At 41.6% G+C, this 20,418-nt stretch overlaps 2 protein-coding genes across 7 annotated transcripts in view; both read left to right on the forward strand.

The window, feature by feature from the left end:
- The first annotated feature begins 32 nt into the window (after positions 1–32).
- On the forward strand, positions 33–2,800 carry LOC129370560 (cytochrome c oxidase assembly factor 7). The gene is made up of 3 exons (XM_055046630.1): positions 33–290; positions 926–1,066; positions 2,054–2,800. Exons 1-3 carry the CDS (start codon positions 185–187, stop codon positions 2,497–2,499), a joined length of 693 nt encoding a protein of 230 aa, XP_054902605.1. The 5' UTR covers positions 33–184; the 3' UTR covers positions 2,500–2,800.
- Positions 2,801–3,369: 569 nt separating this feature from the next.
- ralgps2 (Ral GEF with PH domain and SH3 binding motif 2) overlaps positions 3,370–20,418 on the forward strand; it is an 82,835-nt gene continuing 65,786 nt past the window's right edge. For 2 of the 6 annotated variants that reach the window (XM_055046739.1, XM_055046746.1), the window contains exon 1: positions 3,370–3,639. The gene's annotated coding sequence lies outside the window, so the exon portion shown is untranslated. Of the gene's footprint in view, positions 3,640–7,231; positions 7,383–20,418 lie in introns of all 6 variants that reach the window. The other 4 variants (XM_055046763.1, XM_055046771.1, XM_055046754.1 and 1 more) reach the window with 3 other exon arrangements.

A 20,418-nucleotide genomic window follows, 5' to 3' on the forward strand; every position in this document is an offset into this window, starting at 1 on the left:
CGGGACAGTTACGAAAGCGCTAAAGCTCCTCGGTTCTTTAGAGGTTAAGCAGCGCGGGAGGGAAGGTAGCAGGCGGCTAACAGAACCAGACCGGGTCCACATGCAGGAGTCGCTTTGGTCGCGCTCACACAGCTAGTTTAGTGCAGCAGCTCCGGCCCATGTTCCTGTTGCCAGACGCTGCGTCATGGCTGGGCTGATCAACTTTGAGGATGAGAAGGAGGTGAAGCAGTTCCTGGACAACCTGGGAGTGGAGTACAGTTACCAGTGCTACAAGGAGAAGGACCCTGAAGGTAACACCAACCCTGAGGCGTTCACTGACCCTCACGTTGTTCATGTTACCTTTAGATTCGCTGTTTTATGTTGTTTCACGGTGTTTTACGTTGTTATGCCATGTAAAGCTGCAGTGTTTTTATGCTGTTATGTAAAGCTGCTATTTAAAGTTGAGCTTTTTATATTCTTATTTCGCTCTTTTCGTGTTTTGCAATGGTATTTATTTTATTTAATTTACACAGTTTTAAGATTATTTTGAGTTATTCCAAGATGTTGTTACATTATAGTTGTAGCATACTGTTGTTTTAAGTTATTGTACAACAAGTTATTTTATTTTAAGAGATGTATTTATTTGATGCAGTTTTTAAGTTATGACAAAATATTAGAATAGAATGTTTTCCTAAATACATTACAGTTTACATGCATTATAGTGTCTAATACATGTACATCTCAATAATAATAAAGGTTTTTGAAGAAAGTATTAGTTTTAAAGGTTTTTAGAAAAAAGGAGAATAAATATAAGATAAAATGAACACACAAAGAACAAACAACATGCATTTAAATAATCTATAAAAATCTTTGAGTCATAGAATTGTAGTTTTAGTTTAATGCTGCTTGTGTTTGCCTCTGTGTCACTAACGATGCGTCTCCTCAGGGTGCCAAAGGCTGGCAGACTATTTGGACGGCGTGAAGAAAGACTACGATTCTGCAGCGCAAGTCCTGAAACACAACTGTGACACAAACGGACACTCGGAGAGCTGCTATAAACTCGGAGCTTACCATGTCACCGGCAAAGGTGTGTGAACAGACCGCTTTTTCAGAAGGAAAGAAAGAACGCCCTCACTCTGACTCAATCACATAGCCCTCATCAGGCTCCAACATTACTTAATTGCTGCCTCAAATGTGTAAAAACATTCTACAGAGTCAACACCGCCATCATCAAACGTAGCGTCTAAAGACAATCACTTGATTTCCAATCAAACATATTAAAAACTCTACATAAGTAGAGTTTTTAATCCTGGACATCAACAGTGACGTACGGTGGTGGAGGTGTTATGATTTGGGCTCAGTTTGCAGCTACTGAATTGGCCTTGAACCACTTTGTGTGTCAAATATGAGGCCATCAGTCCAACAATCAAACTTAGCCAGAATAATTTTCAAACAGTTTTTTTGGATAATATTTCTGTCCTGAAATGTAAAAACCCCTGAATTGAAAGCTCCTTTTTTCCTGTGAGTGTTTGAAATGGATTCATTTTTTGCTTCAGCATTTCAACAAAAGCGTTTCTTTTGGTTTTGTGAGCTGCCCTTCTGTTGTTGCAAGCAATATTTCAAGTATTTTGTCTTAAATATGTTTTAGAAATTCTTGAAAAACAAAAGTGCAGCGACAGCTTCCCAGCATGTTTTGCTCACACAGTAAACCAATAAGTAAGATGATGAGAAACAAGTAAGTTCCTCTGGATGTTGTTTTTTTTTTATTCTTCCTTTTGGAACCAACTATGAATCAGATTTGTGGGTGTTGTACTTGTACATATATTCTTAAGATAATAAATCCCTAATGTATTCCTGATCCTATTAAAGATACAACGATTTAATGCATCTTTAACACATAAAAACTACACAGATGAACCGTGGGGTGTGTATGGACTGTTCTTCTGTTCATATATGGTTACATTTACTGTTTTAACTTAATATGATTGAAATAAAATTTTTAGACTTTAAATGTGTTTGGACTTATAACAGATTTCTGTCGTCTTAGTGAGTCTCTGCTGAATCTGTTCACCAGGTGGAGTGACCGAGTGTCTGAAAACCGCCTACTCCTGCTTCATGCGCTCCTGCAACGCTGGAGGAAAGAAGTCCATAGACGCTTGCCATAATGTCGGTCTGCTGGCCCACGACGGGCGAGCTCTGGACAGCGACCCCGACGCCACGTTGGCCCGGGAGTACTACGAGAAGGCCTGCGCCGGCGGCTTCGCACCTTCCTGCTTCAACCTCAGCGCCATGTTCATCGAGGGCAACGCCAAGGGGCTGCCGCCGAACATGAGTGAAGCCTTCAAGTACGCCAGCAGGGCTTGCGAGCTCGGACACGTGTGGGGGTGCGCCAATGCCAGCCGGATGTGCAAACTCGGGGACGGCACGGAGAAGGATGAGAAGAAAGCAGAGGATCTGAAGAACCGAGCGAGGGAGCTGCACGGTTTAGAAAAGGAAAGACAGCTGAAGTTTGGGGAGTGATTTCAAACACGCTGCTGTCAAATGATGGCTTGATTGTTTTTGTTTTTTTACACTGCCACACAATGTTTCACTTCAGGCAGTTTTGTTGGAGTAATTGCCCTTTAGGGATACCAATACACTGTTTTTTCAGTGCATCTGTTTGCCTCACTACAGCCTGTAGATGGGAAGATTGTCAGAACTGTGTACATTTGTGTGATATAGAAAATTGTTGATGTCCAAACAATAAATGAATAAAATTATATATTTTTTTCTGTGCTTCTACAATTTGTAACCTGTAGTTGTTAGAAGTACTGATAAGGTTACAGGAAAATATTATTGAAGAAACAAAACACAATAAGGTGTTGCTGTGTTCTTATTAAAACGTTTTTGAGCTGTCCTTTCTCCAGAGTGAAAAGATTTGATTCTGGGCACACATGTCTGAGCTTATTATGGATTTTCTGTAACGTGAAAATGATAAACTGATTAACACCAGCCACACAGCTGATGACATTTGTTTAATGTCCCAGAAGAACCTGCATCTCAGACACAAACAGCTCAAAAATAACATCCAGTGACGGGAAACATTTGACAATTAAAATAACAGATAAAAGTAAAACTTTTGCAAAATTCTACTCAAAAGTAGAATTTTGGGTAGTCGACTCTACCAACCTCTGCTGAGATGCACCTGTAGTTTTCTTTCTACCAAACAAAAAAAAAAGGTGTTTTACCGCAAGTGACCGCTAGAGGGAAGCAGAATCAAACACTTGAACTTTACTCTTATTTCAAAGCCCCATGGAGGCGTTCTACTGCACCCTGCCTGCAACAATAAACAAAGAGAAACGCGGTCCCCATCTGTCAAACCGACACTGTCCTAGTCAACAATAATGCCGAGAAGGACAAAAGATCTGTGTGCTTGAGGATGCTGAAGGCAGGTCTGCTGCGGATGATGAGCAGCCTGCTGCCCCAGTTAGCACCCTGGAAGCTCCGCCCGTCCGTCCGCTGTGCGCCTCCTCAGCTCTCATTCAAAACACAACACAGCTGTTGCGAGACGCGCTGTTGTGCTGCGGAGCGTTGTGGTTTATAGCAAGCTGCGAAGCGCCGTCCTCTGATGTGCCCGCTGGAATACCATCAGACTGAGACAGAGGAAAACGGGGCATTTCGGTGAGTTACCCCACATTACGGCCCGGGGCGGATGGGGGGTGGCAACTTGGATATCGTGAGCCGCATCATTCGGTAATCCCCCGCGCATCAGACGTCGAGCTAGCTAGCTAAGGCAACGTTAAATCCCCATAGACGGATTTGGGTGTGTTTGTTTTTATTCACAGGATGCTCCTTTTTTTATATATAGCAGCAAAGCACCGTGAATCCATAATAGCGTGATTAGAAACGATACGCTTAATGCAGGGGTGATTTTCTCACCCCTGCAGACTGTTGGTATCTGTGGCGAGGCGCAGGGATGTTAAAAAGCTTTTATTTTTCTTCACTCAGCCCAGGTGAGGCTGAAATATCTCCTCCGCATGCAGCGAGAGGCAGCGGAGAGGGGTTTGATCTGATGCCAGCAGTAAATCATGCGCCCCCTCCTCCTTTTACAAGCTAGTGAGTCAAGCTAGTTAGCAGTATTTGTGACATGCTAATGTGGAGACGTAAAAATAGCAGCGAGGGGATGAGGAGAGTGAGCACTGCTTGATTTTTATTTTTTCTCCCTCTCTTTTTTTTTTCTTTGTTCGTTCACGTTCAGCGTGTGATTCAAAGGCAGGCCGCTGAGTTTACGTGGGGCAGCCAGTTTAGTTAGCTCGCTGTTAGCACCCACTGCAGGCTCAGTACCTGCTACCACCTCTTCCGAGCGCTTCACAGGGCGATGAACCCCCCGCACCGCTGCCCTCAGCGGGGAACGCTATGGGTGTGGCGGGGGGTCCACCACCGCCTTGGCTCATCCCAAACTTAGCCTTAGCATGTCGGAGAAAGCTGTGCGACAGGGAAAGTAGGAGCATTTTGAAATTGGGAAATGGGCCAGAAGCGGTTTTCGACCTGAAATCAAGTAGACAGTCGAAATAACAAAATGCATGTATAATAATAATAACTGTATAAATTATAAATGTTTTAACACTACTGTAGCCAAACAGACAGAATCAGAAATGTCATCTCGTTACAAAAACAATGTATTTTCATTTCAACTTTCTTTAATAGACCCAACACAAAGTAGCACGTAATTGGGAAGTGAAATGAAGAGCATGCATGGCTTTGTTTTTTTGTTTTTTCTTTTAAATGAACACGTGATGAGTATGTCTTCTTATTCAGGATATCTTTCTCCATTACTTGCAGAAACATCCTTTGCAACTTCTTTTGGGGTTATGTCTCTGCCGGTTTTGCACATGATTGACCATTGCACAACATTTTCTCCCAGACAGACTGGATTGGGAGCATCGATCTTTTAAGTACTTTGTCTGAGGTCCAGGATTCCCCTTTCTTTTAGTCTTCCCACCAACTCTAACCAACTTCCCAACTTTGGTGATGCTTCGTCGAAAAGCGTCACTAAAGCATGATGCAGCTACCGCCTTGTTTCACCATTCAGGTGTATTCAGGATAATGTTTAGTTTTCCCAAGAAAACTAATAATAAAAATAGGTTTATTTTTTTTAATTTATGGGATTTCTTTCAAAATTCTGTTTGTTCCCACAACTTGAACACAACTTTTCACTTTACAATTGTGGATTGCTCTATAATATCTTAATAAAAAACATTAAAGTTAGTGGTTGTAAAGCGAGATAATGTGGAACGGGGCATCTTGCATGAATATCTGCTGACGGTTAACTTTCCTTTTGTTAGTTTGTCTTTGATTGTCAGCTGTTTGAGCATGCTACATGAGCACTCATGAACACTCGGTTTGCATCGCTGAAAACGTCCTGCGCCACCCTGCCTAGAACTTGATTTTATCCGTTAACGCTTCCCGATTACAGTTCAGATTATTCCAATAATAGAGTGGACCATTGTTTACATTTTTCAATGATTTCTTATGGTGAATTGGATAAATGAAAATAAACCACCCATGTAACCCTTAAGCATTTTCGAGCTGCTATATTGACACATTGCTCTCTGTTTGCCGCATCATAGATGTGATTTTGAAAACCTACGAGAATGCTCCGGGGGGGCCTTTCACTATTGCATTCCCCTCGTAAGTTCTTTTTCTCCCCTCGAGATTTTTCTTTTGAGGAATTCGAGAACGTTGCGTTTTGATATTTCGTTCGGCTGTGTGAGTTTGTTGTTCTCGACGCCTCACAAATGGCCCAGAGGTCTCGGGTTCAGACTCATGACTAGCGTGCCTTTTTACAGAGCTGCAGTGTAATTCAGAGGAGACTGATACAATCCCCGTCTTTTTTCTTGACCGTCTTCCTTGACATTTAGTAATGTGAAGAGGACATTCTTGGAAAATGATGACAATTCTGAGCAAGTTCTAAAAGCTTGGATGTTTGCAGTGCTTTTATAAATGCATGTTTGAATTCTACACAACTGGCAGCCATGTTGACAGCTGCTTCCATCAAAAGTTGCATTTAAAACCTACTTCAGTTTGGCTGTAAAATTATGTCACAGTAAAATACTTAGCGCTTGTTTTTCAGCTTTCTCAAAGAACAAAACACAAAGTTATTTCTTTGTCACTAAAAGTGGAAAAGTATTTGTGATGAGTTTACTTGATACTTTCAAGAGATTTGGTTGGGTCTCCGGCTTGGAATGTTTTCAGTTGCTCAGCATTTGGCGTTTGCTCAAAAGTATTCTCAGAAATTTCTTGTGAAAAGTCATCATATAGAATCTCCCTCTATGCTGACGACATGCCACTGTTCACAACTAATCCCCAGAATTCAATTCCTGCTCTCTTATCGGCTATTCAGATTTTTATTGATCTGTTTGGCCTGATATTTGTAAAATTAACTGTAAATCACAGTCTCAGCAGATGCTAAAAAGCTTTCTAGATTAATTTTGGCATCAGTTAAAATGATTTCCTGTTGAGAAAATAGTTTTTCTTTGCCACATTTCCGGTGAGTTTTGAAGGTGTTGGTTAAAGTCCAATCTCAATCTAGACATCTACTGCAAATTAATTAAGGCTACAACTAACGATTGTGTTAGCAATTGATTTTTCTAATAATTTATCAAATAAATAATTAAATTTATTTAGTCTAAATAGCAAAATAAAGATTTCAATGCCTAAAATGTAATTGTATAGCTTTCCTTTAGTGAAACTTAAACTATATCACCTGAGTTTTGTGTAAAATTTTATTTTTTTTTTATCTTAAATGCAATGTATACATACATATATATATTGCACACTTTTGGCTTATTTGCTGGACTGTGTCCTTTCAGCAAATGGCCTTTTTATTTGAGTCTGTATATTCCAGTTAACTGATCGATTTGACGACTATTTGAATAATCGATTCATCACACTTAATCTGAGTTGTTTCATTACTAGTAGCAATGCCTTTGATTCATTAAAGCTGCGTAGGAACGCAGTAACAAAACAGATTCCCTGTAATGTAATCAGGCCGGCGGCCGGTTAGAGGAAGTCACCCATCGGTAGCTGCCCGCCGCACCTCCACTTAATCCCAGCGCTGCCTGGCGAACGCTGGCCCATCTGTCCAGGACTGCGGTGTAACTGCTCGGTCCCAGGACTGCAAATGCGATTAGTCGGAGATTACATCCCTGCGTGTGTGTGTGTGTGTGTGAAATGAAACTCCCCTCTCACAACCAGAGCTCCGTGTTTACAGGAGAACAGGATAAACGCTGGAGGGGCCTCTGCGTCATCGAGTGCAGGCCCCGGTCTCTCAGATTCTGTTCCTCCATGCTGTATTGCATCATGTCCCGTCATGGCAGGCGCGTTTCTGACATTCTTGTCGTTGGCTTTAGATGCATGTGCAGGTGAGTTAACAAGCCGTCTTCATGTTGGTAGCTATAGATAGTCTTCGTCCCGTTTTTTTTTTTCTTTCTTTAGTCCGCGTCAGCCTTCATCTCTGCGTGACCTCCAATCAGGGCCGGAGCTCTGTTGCCTCGGTAACTTTATGCGTGAGTCTGGCAGATCCATTCATCACAGATGGAACTGAGAAGTCACATGTCGTCACACACTTTTTTTTTCTTCCCTTTTCTTTTAGCGGTCTTCTCTCTGTCACCGTCGGGAACGGGCAAACAGGGTCTGCGGCGCGTGACGGCTTGTTTTGGAACACCGATAAGCGTATGGTGGACAAACTGTGGGTTTGATGAGGACTGTATATCAGCCGGGAGTCGAGTGAAGTGGGTGTCGTGGATGCGGTGCTCGGCCAGCGCCTGATTAGCTGCGTGCACGACTGTGTGCAAATGTGCAGCAGGACGATAAGAGGGGAGGATAATGCAGGATTCCACTTCTTAAATCTCAGAGGCCTGCACCACGTTGCAACGCGCAGACTGAGCCACTTGCCTTTTTATTCACTACGACGTTTGAGGAAGTAATGCCACAGTGTCTCCCCTCCTTCCCTCTCGTTGTGTGCCGAGTGTGTGTTTGCCATGTGGTTCCTGTTGTGTTGTAATCACAGCTACTGTTTAGGAGAAGTAGCGGCCATCGAGGGCTGCTGGCCGCAGACAGACTTGTAGCACAGAGGGTCAGGCTTAAGTTGGAGTAGAAGCTCAGTTGTTCACACTAAATACACAACAGGGGGGAAAATATGTGTATGGCTTTGATTTGATCCTATTTTACTGTGTTGCAATCATAAAATCTGACTGAAAAATGTTGACTGAATAAATCTGGAATACATTTATTCATGAGGGAAAACAAGTGTAATATAGGGAATACTTATTTACTATAAGATCACTGGAAGCACAATTCTGGGTAAACATAGAAATTGTTTTAAAATAAATGCAAGCAAAGCTTTTTTTTTTTTTTAATTCATGTTGCCAGTTTTGTTTTTCTCAAGGTGATCAAAGTATCTTGGCAAGTCTAATCCTAGAAACCGAAACAAAAACCAAAATTCTCCAAAGTGCACTTTTAAAGAACTGCAACAAAAAGCCAATTGGATAATGTCTACACCTGTTTGTAATGGGAAAGAAAAGGCGTTTCTGGCATAAACCCTCAATGTTGGTGTCGAGACTTCAACTTGGGGCTGGGCAACAAGTCGATAACAATATGTATACCGATAGACACGTGAACAGTGTCAATAGAAATATGTCCTTTACGGTGTTTCATAATTTCACTGGACTCCGATTCCAGAAACATTCTGGGGGATGTAACCTAAGCTAGGTCGGTGGCATCACATTGGTCACATAGCAACAACTTGTTGAGTAACTTGCTGTTTCAGGTTTCACTACTGTGCCTCATAAGTGCTTAAAAATAAAAGGACAAAAAAAAAGAATGCAACAGGAAAGGTCACATCACCAGATTGGTGGTATTTCAGAGACTTGAAACAAACAAAAAAAAACCAATTCTTAATTGTAGTTGATATGTATCGTCCAGCCCTTCTTCAACTTAAACCGTCAAATGAGCCAAAGATTGACACCTTTCCATTTTTGGGTTTTTCCACTCCCTATGGGCTTGGTGTGGCGCTAACATGAAAGATGGCTTCACAGGAGAAATGACATGCCCTGTTCTTACTCATTTAAACACTGAATTCCACACCCTTGGTACCAGTACACTCACACTGGTCAAACTGGAAGCAGCTCAAAAACCTCACACATACTCTTGCTGTTTAAAAAAAAAAAAGCCTCTTCATTTGCTCACGTTTAAACTACATATTCACAATAAATTGAATTTCATTCATCATCATAATATGAGTTTGTTCCATCCCAGAGGACTGTGCTATCCTGCCACTAGTTTTGGTCCAAGCAATTATCACGGATGCTCCGACGGAGAAAAAGATAACAAAAAACGCGCAAATGTTGAATTTTCCTCAAAATTTCAGTGTGACATCCCATTGCAGCAAAAGATAAGTTTATTCATTTATTTTTTTGTTCATAGAAAAAAAAATTGGGGCCCTGTCAATTACAAAATTAATCATATTGTGTTTTTGAAGATTGTTTTTAGCAGTAAAAATGTAATGCTCCCACTCCCAGACCAAAAAAACACACATCCACATTTTGCCCTGAAACCACCTGGATCTGCATGAAGTGGTTGGTTCCTGCTTGGAGCTTGACTGTGTTCAACAGCAGACAGTGGATGGAAAACAAGACTGACTGTGGCCTTTACGATGCTGCTAAGAAAAATAATAGTCAGGTTTTCAAAAAGCAAAAAAAATGGAGAGAGAGAAAAAGGTAAAAGTACATTTTTATAACCCAGTTTTTCTGCAAGTGAGGTGGGTAGATGAGATTATCAACCATTTAGCACAGCTAGCTTAGATACACATTACTGTTTGCCTCCTTTTCACTAGGATTTAATGAATTAAGAAAAAAATTACCAACATATTAATATATTTAACTTCTCTCTTTTACCACTTAATGAAAAATGAGTCAGTCAGCAGCAGCTGTAACATCTCTTAATGCACTATGTTATATACTGCGGCTTGAATAAAATGCGACTTGATAGCATTTTTTGAGAAGTCTGCATTGCTTTGTGTGTATTTTGCACGTTGCTTTTGACTGTTGCTCGTGGGGAGAGACATTTCAGTAATCTAAAGCTAACAGAAAAAATTTAAGCAACCTGTTTGCATACTGTATGCAGACTGTTGGATGTAAAAATTCATGAGCAGTATATATTGTGCTAGTTATCAGTGCTGGACCAAAGAAAGCAAGTTGCAAGCCTTTAAAATTGTGACGCTTTTGATGGGTCAGATGGACTCAAAAAATTGTAACAGCAGCAACGGAGGGGCGGCCCAAATCAATTTTTTGTCAGGGGGCCCAAGATTCCTGGCGGCACCCCTGACCGTAATATTAACATGGTTTTAAAATGCATTAGACTGTCAGTGTGTACAGTTATGGACTGTTGGGAGTGCTTGTGTCAGTGAGCAAGTGATTACAATAGACCGTAAATGTGTAGCGGTTTATTATTATTTATCGACCGGACTGTTGAGGCTTCCACATGGAGAGCTACAGGCGAATATTATTATTTCTTTCATTTACTGAAAGGTGAAAATCTGAGAGTTTGGGGAGAAAATAGGTGTGATTATCATCAGAGATGACCAAACTGGTGTTGCTGGATAAGCCCAGTCAAATTTGAGACCGCAAAACTCTCCTTGCACGTTATGTTGAATCGTTCCCCGTCTGCATATGACATACTGACTCTATTACGGTGTGTGTCGCTCGCGCAGCAGAGCGGTTTCGCTTTTTGTTTGTTTGTGTTTGTTTTGGTCAGTACCAGCATGTTATGCAGCAAGAAACTGGGTTAGAAAACAGTTTGTTACAGATCCAATTAGTTTAAAAGTTTGACATTTTTGCTTTGATTTTGAATACGGGAGTATCTATTTCTACGTTTCTTGAACTGCATGTCCTCCTTTTCTACCTTTTTCTTTTTTGTTTTGTTTTGTTTTGAAGGTTGTCTATGAGAAATTAACAGCTGTGCAGGCATCTTCTGGGCTCTTGCTCAAACATGGATTTCCTCCAATAGTAAACTTTCACTACACATGAATAAAACCTGAGTATCTTGTTCCAATGGTTGTAATTTCTTGTGTGCACCAGTGAAGGTAGCAGTGTTTGATTTTTCTGGTCAGCAGTGTGCATTTCCACTCAAAATGTGCACCAGACTTAAATCTGTTGCTTTAAGTTGAGTGCAATGCACACTTTCCAGTGCCTTGCAAACATATTTGACCTCTTGACCTTTCTCACATCTTGCAATTTTCAGTATTTTTATAATGACTTTTTTGGACCAGAGTTTAGTGAGGTTGACTAGAGAGAGCATGATTGAAAATCATCTTTTAAGGTTTTGCCACAGATTCTTAACAAGATGTAGATCTGAACTTTGACTGGGCCACCACCTCACACCCCAGTTTTTTTTTATTTTTTGTTTTATTTTGCAGGTTTTGTTGTCAGGATTTACTTCCATCCTTTACTTGCAGTATCCGTTCTCTGCTAAAGAAAAGCATGGGTGTTTTCTGGCATTTAAAAACTGCAGCCACAAGTCCTGCGATTAATCCGCAGCACAGGAACAACCTGAATCCTCATCTTCAGAGCGTAGCAAGTGTCAAGGCCGATTTCTACAAATAGAAGGCTTTTATACACCAGCTGAAATGAGCATAAACAGATGGATGCCTCACCCTTCCACTTCCTCTGCATATTGTCCTGATCCACCGGTTTGGATCAGACATCCGACGGGTCCTTTCTGGCCTCGCAGCGTGTGGTCTCATCTATCTGTCTCTGAGTATTTGGCTCGCGGTGGAGCTGAGCGCCGGCTATGTCATGGAAACTCGTGAACTCGGGAAGCCGCTCCGCAGCCAAAGACAATATATCACACGCAGACGTGGCTGCAGCACTCCGTTCTCTCCGTGATCGCCTCCTTTTTTGTGTTCTGCTTTATGCTTAAATGCACTTTTTAACCCCTAACACACAGCCGACTTCCTGGTTTTCTGCTAAAGCACACCGGTTATTTGTTAATCAGACGATTTTTTTCTCTCCCTCGACTTGCTCCGATTAGTGACCGGCAAATGAAATGTCCACAAATCAAATTTTTGTTTTTCTCCTTTTACATTAAATGAATCAAAACTAGCAAATCAAAAGATAAAGATAAAGTTGGGTAAATACTTTGATAGATGGATGAATTAACCATGTAATTTAGTTTTTTTCTCAATTTGACCACTCACAACCATTACCTCTACAAGCGAATCTGCAGGATATATTAATATATATATTAATCTTTTATGGATTTCTAATGTTGTGAGGTAATTAGGCTCATCATGATGACATATTTTGTCTTTAAAAATATATTTTTACCCTTCTTCATGTTGTCGGACAGAGAAGGCTGTCCCGGGTTTGTCTAGGTTAACTGAACCCAAAAAAACCCCATCTGGTTATCTACGGTTGGAGCGTGGATGACCTTTCACCCCCTACCCCCCCTGTTTTAAAGGATTTTAAAACTGGAATTTCCTTTTACACTGTCACAATAGGATATGTTTGATCTAAGAGATGGCGACAAATACTTTTCATGAACGGTTAAGGATTCACAGATGAAACTGACACGTTCCCGCGATCCCTAAAGGGTCCATTCAGACTTTTGTGACTGGCACTTGTTTCCTATCGTCGGCGTTGGGTTTCCCGCAGTTCACGTCTCCGTTTGCAGCCGCAGGCTTGCAGGCGCATGCCCGGAGTTCCACGCTAGACATCGCCAATTGTCAGTGTGGAAATTAAGTCCCTACATTGGTCATGTTTTTAGAAAGTCATGGCATTATTCAGTTGTGTTTGTTTGGTGACAATTTGAAAGAAACCGATTCAGGGAGGTGTGACTGTATTGCTCAAAGAACTACTTCTGGGAAGACAAACTTGACGGACAGGCTTGCGTCTGATTTACCTTTGCTTCTGAAAAACAAAAGGCTGGGTAAACCCCAAACAGTGGGGTTGAAAGAATTTTGTGATGGGACGGCGTCAGCGACATTTCTGCCGTTAACGCCATCTCGAGGGAACGCGGTGATTTCTGCGGCACCACGTTCTCTAAGGGAGAGCAGGATCAGAACAAGGCTGTGTGAAGAGAGAGCAGCGAGGATGAAGGAGAAGATAAGCGGTTTGAAGGGGAGGGGATTGAAGCGGTACAGCTGTTTCTCCCGTCTCAGCTGTTGCTCTTCTTATTCGAGGCAGACTCGCAAACCCTTTATCTCTCCGACGCACGCCAGCGCCCTAACAGGAAGAAACACACTGCGTAACGCCGTCCTTCGCTCGGAGAGGAAGATGAAAGACTCTTTCCCTCTCCTGCTGCTATCTGATGGGAATCGTAACTCCTTCTCCATATTAGTACGCCAGGCCAGTCAGCACCAGATATGGAAGAATCCGAGCGGATCTTTCCGTCTCTGTAAACGCAAAGACCTTTGAGGAAAATCTTCAGTGTTTTTTTTGTCCTTTTCTTCCCTAAAGTCCTCTGTGTGTGCTGCCTGTGTCACATTTTATTCCTCCCCTTGTGATCTCTGACCCCGCTGACCTTTCGGAGCAAACAGCTCCATGTGTGTCGGTGTGCAGTTCGAAAGGTTTTGACTCTCATTCTTGGCGCACTGCTAAAAACAGGTGTAAGGTGTTAACCCACTTTGATCGCAGACTTCATCCCCCGCCCACTCTGTTTTTATTTCATTTTCTCTTTGCTTCACCTCCTTGGTAGCACCCACTGCAGGTTTCACTTCTTTTATTATTTTGAAACTTTCTGGTGGTGGAGCCAGGGCAGTACTGTTAGGGGAAGTGAGGCGTGCGGTGCAGCCTCTCGCTGCGTGGAGACCCGCTTATCTTACTCCGTCTTGCTCAGTTAAGCAACTTCAAAGCCACTTGCATTTTCAGGTTAAAAGTTGCTGAAAAACATTCTTTGCTTCACTCTGAAAAATGCATTCACACCCCGTTTTGTCCATTTGCATCGACCAAATGCGATGCATTGGAACCAAGTGTAAGGAAACCAAAACATTGTTTTTGAAAGGTTCCTTCAAAGTCTTTTTTTTTAAGACGCACTGCAGTTAAAGTCGCAGTTTTTTTCTTTGTGCATATAGACATGAACAATTTTTCACAATTTGTTTTGCAAAATGGCTCAAATTTATGGAGACTAGATAAATCAAGTGGACAATAATTTTCAAGACGCACCACAAATTTTGACTTTGTCATTCTAATATGAACAACTTGTTTTTGACTTTGTCATTCTAATATGAACAACTTGTTTTAAGTAATTCTTTTGTAGCTCTGGTTGTATCTTTATGACCAGTTGTTGCTGGAAGGCAAACTTCCACACCACTCAAGTTTCTAAGAGTTTATTTTTGTCTGTGTTGTCCTTTATTTTGGGTGCCTTCACACCAGCCCTATTTAGTCCACTTTAAATGAACTCCCGTTTGTTTGTCTACATGGTCCGGTTTATTTGGGGTGAATGCACAATTGAATTGTGATGCGGACCAAAAAAGGAAACTCTGGTCCGCCAAAGAAACCTATGGTTTGGTTCAAGTGAGCTCTAGTGCAGTTTGAACGCATGTGTGCAAATGGACTGGAGACTTCTCCAAAAGCAGGAATCAAACTACAGCGCAAGGGATTCTGGGTAAACACAATCAAAACAGCAGCAAAAAATAAATAAATACTGTAGTTCTAGCCGGAGAAGCAGCTCGTGCTGATTTACCAACGACAAAAGCTACAACCGCTAAAATCGCTCAGTTTTTATTTACATTTTGTGAACAACAAAGTTGCGTTGACTGTCTTCTTTGGAGGTTTTTGTGTTGTTTCCTTTAGTAGTTCTTGATGCAGTGCCACTGCAGGGAAGGAACAAGTTTTTCTAAGGGTTTGATTCAATTTTCTGTTGGTCTGTCACCCAATAAAATTCCTTAAAGTTTCTGGTTTCAACATGAGAATGTGAAATACTAATGGCTTACTAATGGCTTTTGTACATCAGCTTTGAGTTAAGTGTCTTATCTTAAGAGCAAAGTTGGCTTATGGTGATGCAGAGGTAGGAGTTGACGGCTGCTTTGGAGAACTGATGTCTTTCCTGTGTTTACAGAAGTCCTCTTTTGTTTTCCTTCTTTATGTTCCCCAATCCCTCAATCTTCATAAAGGTACCAGTTTACATTCAAGATTATGTTCCTCAAAACTTTTTAAAGGTCGCACACATAATAATTGCATTGTGTGAAACCACAGTCATTTGAAGTAAGCGTTCAGCAGAACTGTAATGTTGCTTCGAACCTTTTGTATGATAGGATCAAGCTTTTACATCCAGGATTTGTCCAGTTTCCGCCTGGATTTTCCTAGTTTGTCATGTCTGGAATTGGCATTGTTGCAGTGGGATTGTAGGGGGTTTATATGTTTTCTTTCTTCCACATAATGGTTCAGTCTGTCAGGTTGCAGCATGCGCTTTCTGTTGGTCTAAAGCCCAGAGGGAGTCGAGTCCTGGGAAAATCTGAGACTGTGTCTTCATGGTTGCATCAATGGAAAGTTTATTTTGCGGCAAGAGACATAAAGACCTGACCCAATGGTAAGGATGAGCAGCCATGGGAACCAGTTTTTTTTGGTTACAAGTGTTGAGAAAGGGTACAATAAAACCTGGCAAATGACGCCCAGATTATTGTCAAGGAATGCTCTCAAAATGGACTTCATAGTTTATTTTAATTTGAAGCTTTGTTCTTATAAAAGAAGCGGTGGGAAATTAGGTTTCATTTTAAAACCTTATCAAAATTGAAGAAGCGTGACTCTCATTTGTCTTAAGCTCTAATGAGTTTTTTTTTCTCGCTGGTAGAAAGCAGGAATTTAGGAGGACAGTATTTCTCTTTTTAACACTTCAGCAGTTTTTCAAGACACTAACTTTAACTCAAAGCTAGGCTTGCTCAGCCCTTTGACGGTGCCAGTCCTCTGAGGCTCATAGAGGAAGACATAGAGATCCTATCGACTTCCTCTAAACATTACGGCTCTGACTGACTGCTCTGTTGCCCTGCAGTGTTTGCCGGCCCTTTCCTTGTTAACAGCCCGTGCAAGGAATGACCACAAACAACAGAGCTGCTGCCAGCATCGCACTTCCTCCCCCCTTCCTCCCCACTTCCTCCTCTTCTTCGCCTTCTGCCTTTCCACCCCGCTCTCATCTGTCACCGCGCTCAGGTCGCCCAGGCCTCAGCAGTGGGGTTGAACTTGGGCTGGGCTGGCTGCCTGCTCCCATTTGGGCCACAAATCAAACTCAAGCCAATTCACTCACGCACCCCGCACCCCCCACACACACACATACACACACACTGTAAAGCAGTCCTTTGCCCACACGTGACAGCCTTCTGCTCTGAGGGCCTGCCTAGAGCTTGGCACCATTCAACAGTTTTTTTTTTTTTTTTTTTTTTTTTAGGGATAAATGGACATTGTCGTTAAAACCTTGTTTGGATCCTGTGGCAGCTGCTTTTTCATTCATTTCCGAGGCGTCCCTGAGCTGTAGATTACAGCTGGGATGCATGGAGGTGTTGATTGAAGGTGTTAGCTAGGTGTGTGACGGTACATACCAAGTGACTCTGTCACAGTGGGACGTGTTGGAGGAAGGGACAAGCCTGAGCAGCGTGTCTCTGCAGTCTGGCCTCTAATTATCAAAGCATTAGGATGCTCCAATGGAGGAAGGCCTGCATCTCTAATAAATAAATAATAATTTTAAAAAAGTCGAATCGTACCTTACAGTGGGGTCAGTTTACCTTTGCAAGAAATCATATTACAGATGAAGTACTAAAATGACACGTTCCATTTTCCATCACTTTTAAAGAAAACCAGTAGTTTGAGATGGGGAAATATTTTTAGATTTACTATGCATAGTAGAAACATATGCATTAATTTACAGTGGTGTCTACTGTTATGATATTCATGTAAATACATAAGCACATACATACATATACGTATTATAATTATAACAAATTATTTTTGTAATATGTCTTTAGTTCTTTCTTAAAACTGTAAGCAGTGCTTCAAACACACAGTCCAGATAGAGTTGTCCATTCAGCTTTGTGAAGAAATGAAAGAATTATTTTTATTCCAACAACGTATCTGTTTATTTTTTTTACATTTTTGAGCCACTTGTGGCCGATGACGAGCGTATTCAGACAGGAAATGGGCAGAGAAAGTCGGGAGAAGGTAAGCAGCCGAGATCCCCCATGTCGACGACCTGTGGTCTCTGAACACTTGGCACCCGCTCCACTGTTGCACCCCAACTTGTTTTCACTGGAACAACTTGCCTCTTGCTTCAGCTGCCACGTTGATGATGAATCAACACAGTTGATTCATCACCGTTTGTTTTTTAATGAGCTTACCAGGCAAGCTAATACCTGCAGAAAACATTTTCTGCTTTTGTAAATGAAAAGCATCGTCTGTGATAAATTTCCTGTTACACAAAACACTAACTATTTTAGCTCATGTTTACTCCAGTAGCTGATTTTTTTCGGTATGACTGACATTGGGGACACAGGTATGGCAACAACAATACAGTTCAACTGGTCAGTTCAGCTTCTTAAAGTAGCCAAATTATCTCGCCTTACTGATTAGACAGTCTGGTCCTACACATCCTGGAGATTACGGTGTCGTAACTAAACCCATAAATAATAAAACGTCCAAACAGTGACATTAAAACAAAATATTAAATTTAGACGTTTGCAATAAAAGGTATTTGATTATTGCAGTGAAAATAAAGAACTTAAAGTCGTACAACGAGTGCAATAAAAGTACAGATACAGTTAATTTAAAAAGTATATGTAAATTGCATTGACATACGAAGGTAACTGGAAAATATTTTAAGATGTGTGTACAGATTTGGCATACATGTTAAACCTAAAAAAAAGACTAATCAATTATGCTTGTTTGCATACTTCACAGCTCCAGCACAACCTCTTGATTTAAACTTTAATATGCTCTCATTTAACTGTTTAACACTGCAGTTAAACAGACTATAAATTGGTTTTGCTTGGCAAAATCAAATAAACTCTTCTCCCCACTATCCAAATGTCTCGAGTGCACGCATTTGCCCAAATTTAGTAGTTTCTGCTCAACAATTCCTAGAGATTTATTAGCCTTTATCGTGGAGGCGTCAAACGTTTCTCAGCATTCAACCTGCCCTGTGTACTGGTATCCCGGTTGCCAGGCAGAAAGTGTAAATACGTGCAGTTCCTCATAGTGGCATGACGAAGGTAAATATTTGAAAATTGTTTCACGTTGCCATATCAATTCACAGAACAATTATGTTTACAAAATCTCTCGTATAGCCTCATAATAAACACTGCAAAGGCTAACCACCTCTGCTGAAAGTAGCACAGCTTCAAATATAGCAGAACATGCCTTCTAAAACGTTATAATAGAGCCACTGTGATATTTACTAGTTTACTAACATATTCTGTACTTGTCCACTGAGTGTAAAGTACCATGAAGCTGCTCCTATTCTCTTGTTGACCTTCAGAGGAGATCAGAACATCATCGGCATGTTAAGCGATGGCGTGAAGGGGCTGTTCGTTATGTTCCCCGAACAGCAGCAAAGTCGCACACGCTCTCACACACGCTCACACCAGTTACTCCACAGGCTGCGCCACCAGCCTCTGATTGAATGGCCGACCTGCTGAGTGGAAGCATCGCATATCGAGCTGCTGTGACGCTCGGTTCATTACCGAGCCTGTGTGCCATTAGAGAGCATGTGTGATCAGCCCGGCCCCCGCGTGGCTCCGGATCGATACGTGCTCCCCCCGGCACCCGACCCGACCCGAGCGGCTTAATGAGGATCCAGGTTTTAATGGAATTACTCTGGAGCGCCGCTGACTCAGTCCCTGCTGGTTAACGGCCTCATGACGGATGCACTGTGGCCAAATCTGGATGTAACCCTTGTTACTGAATGAACCTGTTCCCAGTAGGGCTGCAGCTAATAATTATTCTACTATTGATTTAATCAGGTAAAAGAAAATTTGGCACTTTCCGTAGATATTTCATTTAACTGCTCAACTTTATTTTATGCAAGATTAAAAATGCATGAGAATGGAAATAAACAAATAGTTTTTTCAAATAAAAATATGAACATGTTGGCTAAAATGCGACAATAAAGAATTCCTTCAGTGAATGCTAGATCATTTGTAGCAAAGAATCCATCTAAAATACTTTCATGCAATAATCGTTTGCTGTTAATTGTTAGCAACAGATTAATTGGAGATTATTTGGATTTTATAATTTGAACCAGGTGAAGCAAAGTCTATGCGACTTGACGAGATCGGAGTAGAACATATTGGAGATTTTCTTTTTCTTAAATGCAAAATGTTAATAGTTTTTGTACACTTAATTACGGCTACGTGGAGTCCTTCCAGCAAATAGCCTTTTTGAGTCTGTATACTCCCATTAACGATGAATCGGTTATTGAGATAAATGTCAACTAATTTAGTCATCGGTTCATCACAATTAATCCGATTAATCGTTTCAACCCGACTCCCCAGGCTCTATACAGTCTTGAACTTTGCAAAAATGTAAAAAAAGAAAGAGGAAGAAATGAAAGTATCGCTTTGACCCCGTCAGTGCTCTCTGTATCCATGTGCTCTAAAGAGAAGACGATGGGAGCACGGCTTAACGGGCTGTCACATCCTTCTCCGCTCAGCTCAGCACACTGACCCACTTTGGCTCCCTGACTTTGGTGCATTTGCTGCAGTTTTTTTTTTTTAGCCAACTGCAGCAAGCTCTCCTTCGACCAGGCATTGGCGAAAACTGTTAAACAATACACACAAACAGCAGAGGCAGCTAAAACGTGCAACGCAGAAACATGCAAACTTCAAAAGACTGCTCGTATCTGCAAACATGGGGGAGAGAGAGAATGAGAGAGAGATAGAGAGGGTGTTTTGTGGCGTTTTCTCACACGACGGGCACAGATTCAGACATGAGACTCGTCGGGCTGTTGGGTGTCAAATGTGGTGCCGCAGACTGCGACTGGCGGGGAGCTGTCACAACCGCTCTGTTCACGCTGAATGCTAAACATACCAGACTCTTTATATACAGCCTTGACAGCTTGAGATTTGTTTGTGATCGCACGATGCTGGGCATAAAGACAATCTCAAAGTTAGCTCTTTGGACACATGAGGCGCTTTAAGCGGCAAAACATGATGATTCCTGTTTGTGTCTAACATTAGGGAACGCCGTGGAGCTGCGTTGGGTCGGAATGCCTGGTTCTCAGCACCATCTGGGAAGCAGTGCCACAGCTCTGTTATGGCTGCCACAGATGAATAAATTATGAAGGTGGCTTTGGAAACGTTGGATCCAAATAATTGCACAATGAACAACAGATGGTTTTAGAAGAGAAAGACGAATGAAATGTTTTTTTAGAAACGTTTTAATCCTCAGGTTGTCTCTGAGGTGCAGGGCAGTGACATTA

This window comes from Poeciliopsis prolifica, unplaced genomic scaffold (assembly GCF_027474105.1).
Source record: "Poeciliopsis prolifica strain line A6 unplaced genomic scaffold, Auburn_PproV2 SCAFFOLD002, whole genome shotgun sequence".
Classification (NCBI taxonomy): domain Eukaryota; kingdom Metazoa; phylum Chordata; class Actinopteri; order Cyprinodontiformes; family Poeciliidae; genus Poeciliopsis; species Poeciliopsis prolifica.

Coding starts and splice junctions, on each gene's coding strand:
- LOC129370560 (XM_055046630.1), top strand. CDS start 185: ATGGCTGGGCTGATCAACTTTGAGGATGAGAAGGAGGTGAAGCAGTTC. Junction 291..925: donor CAAGGAGAAGGACCCTGAAG/GTAACACCAACC, acceptor GCGTCTCCTCAG/GGTGCCAAAGGCTGGCAGAC. Junction 1,067..2,053: donor TTACCATGTCACCGGCAAAG/GTGTGTGAACAG, acceptor TCTGTTCACCAG/GTGGAGTGACCGAGTGTCTG.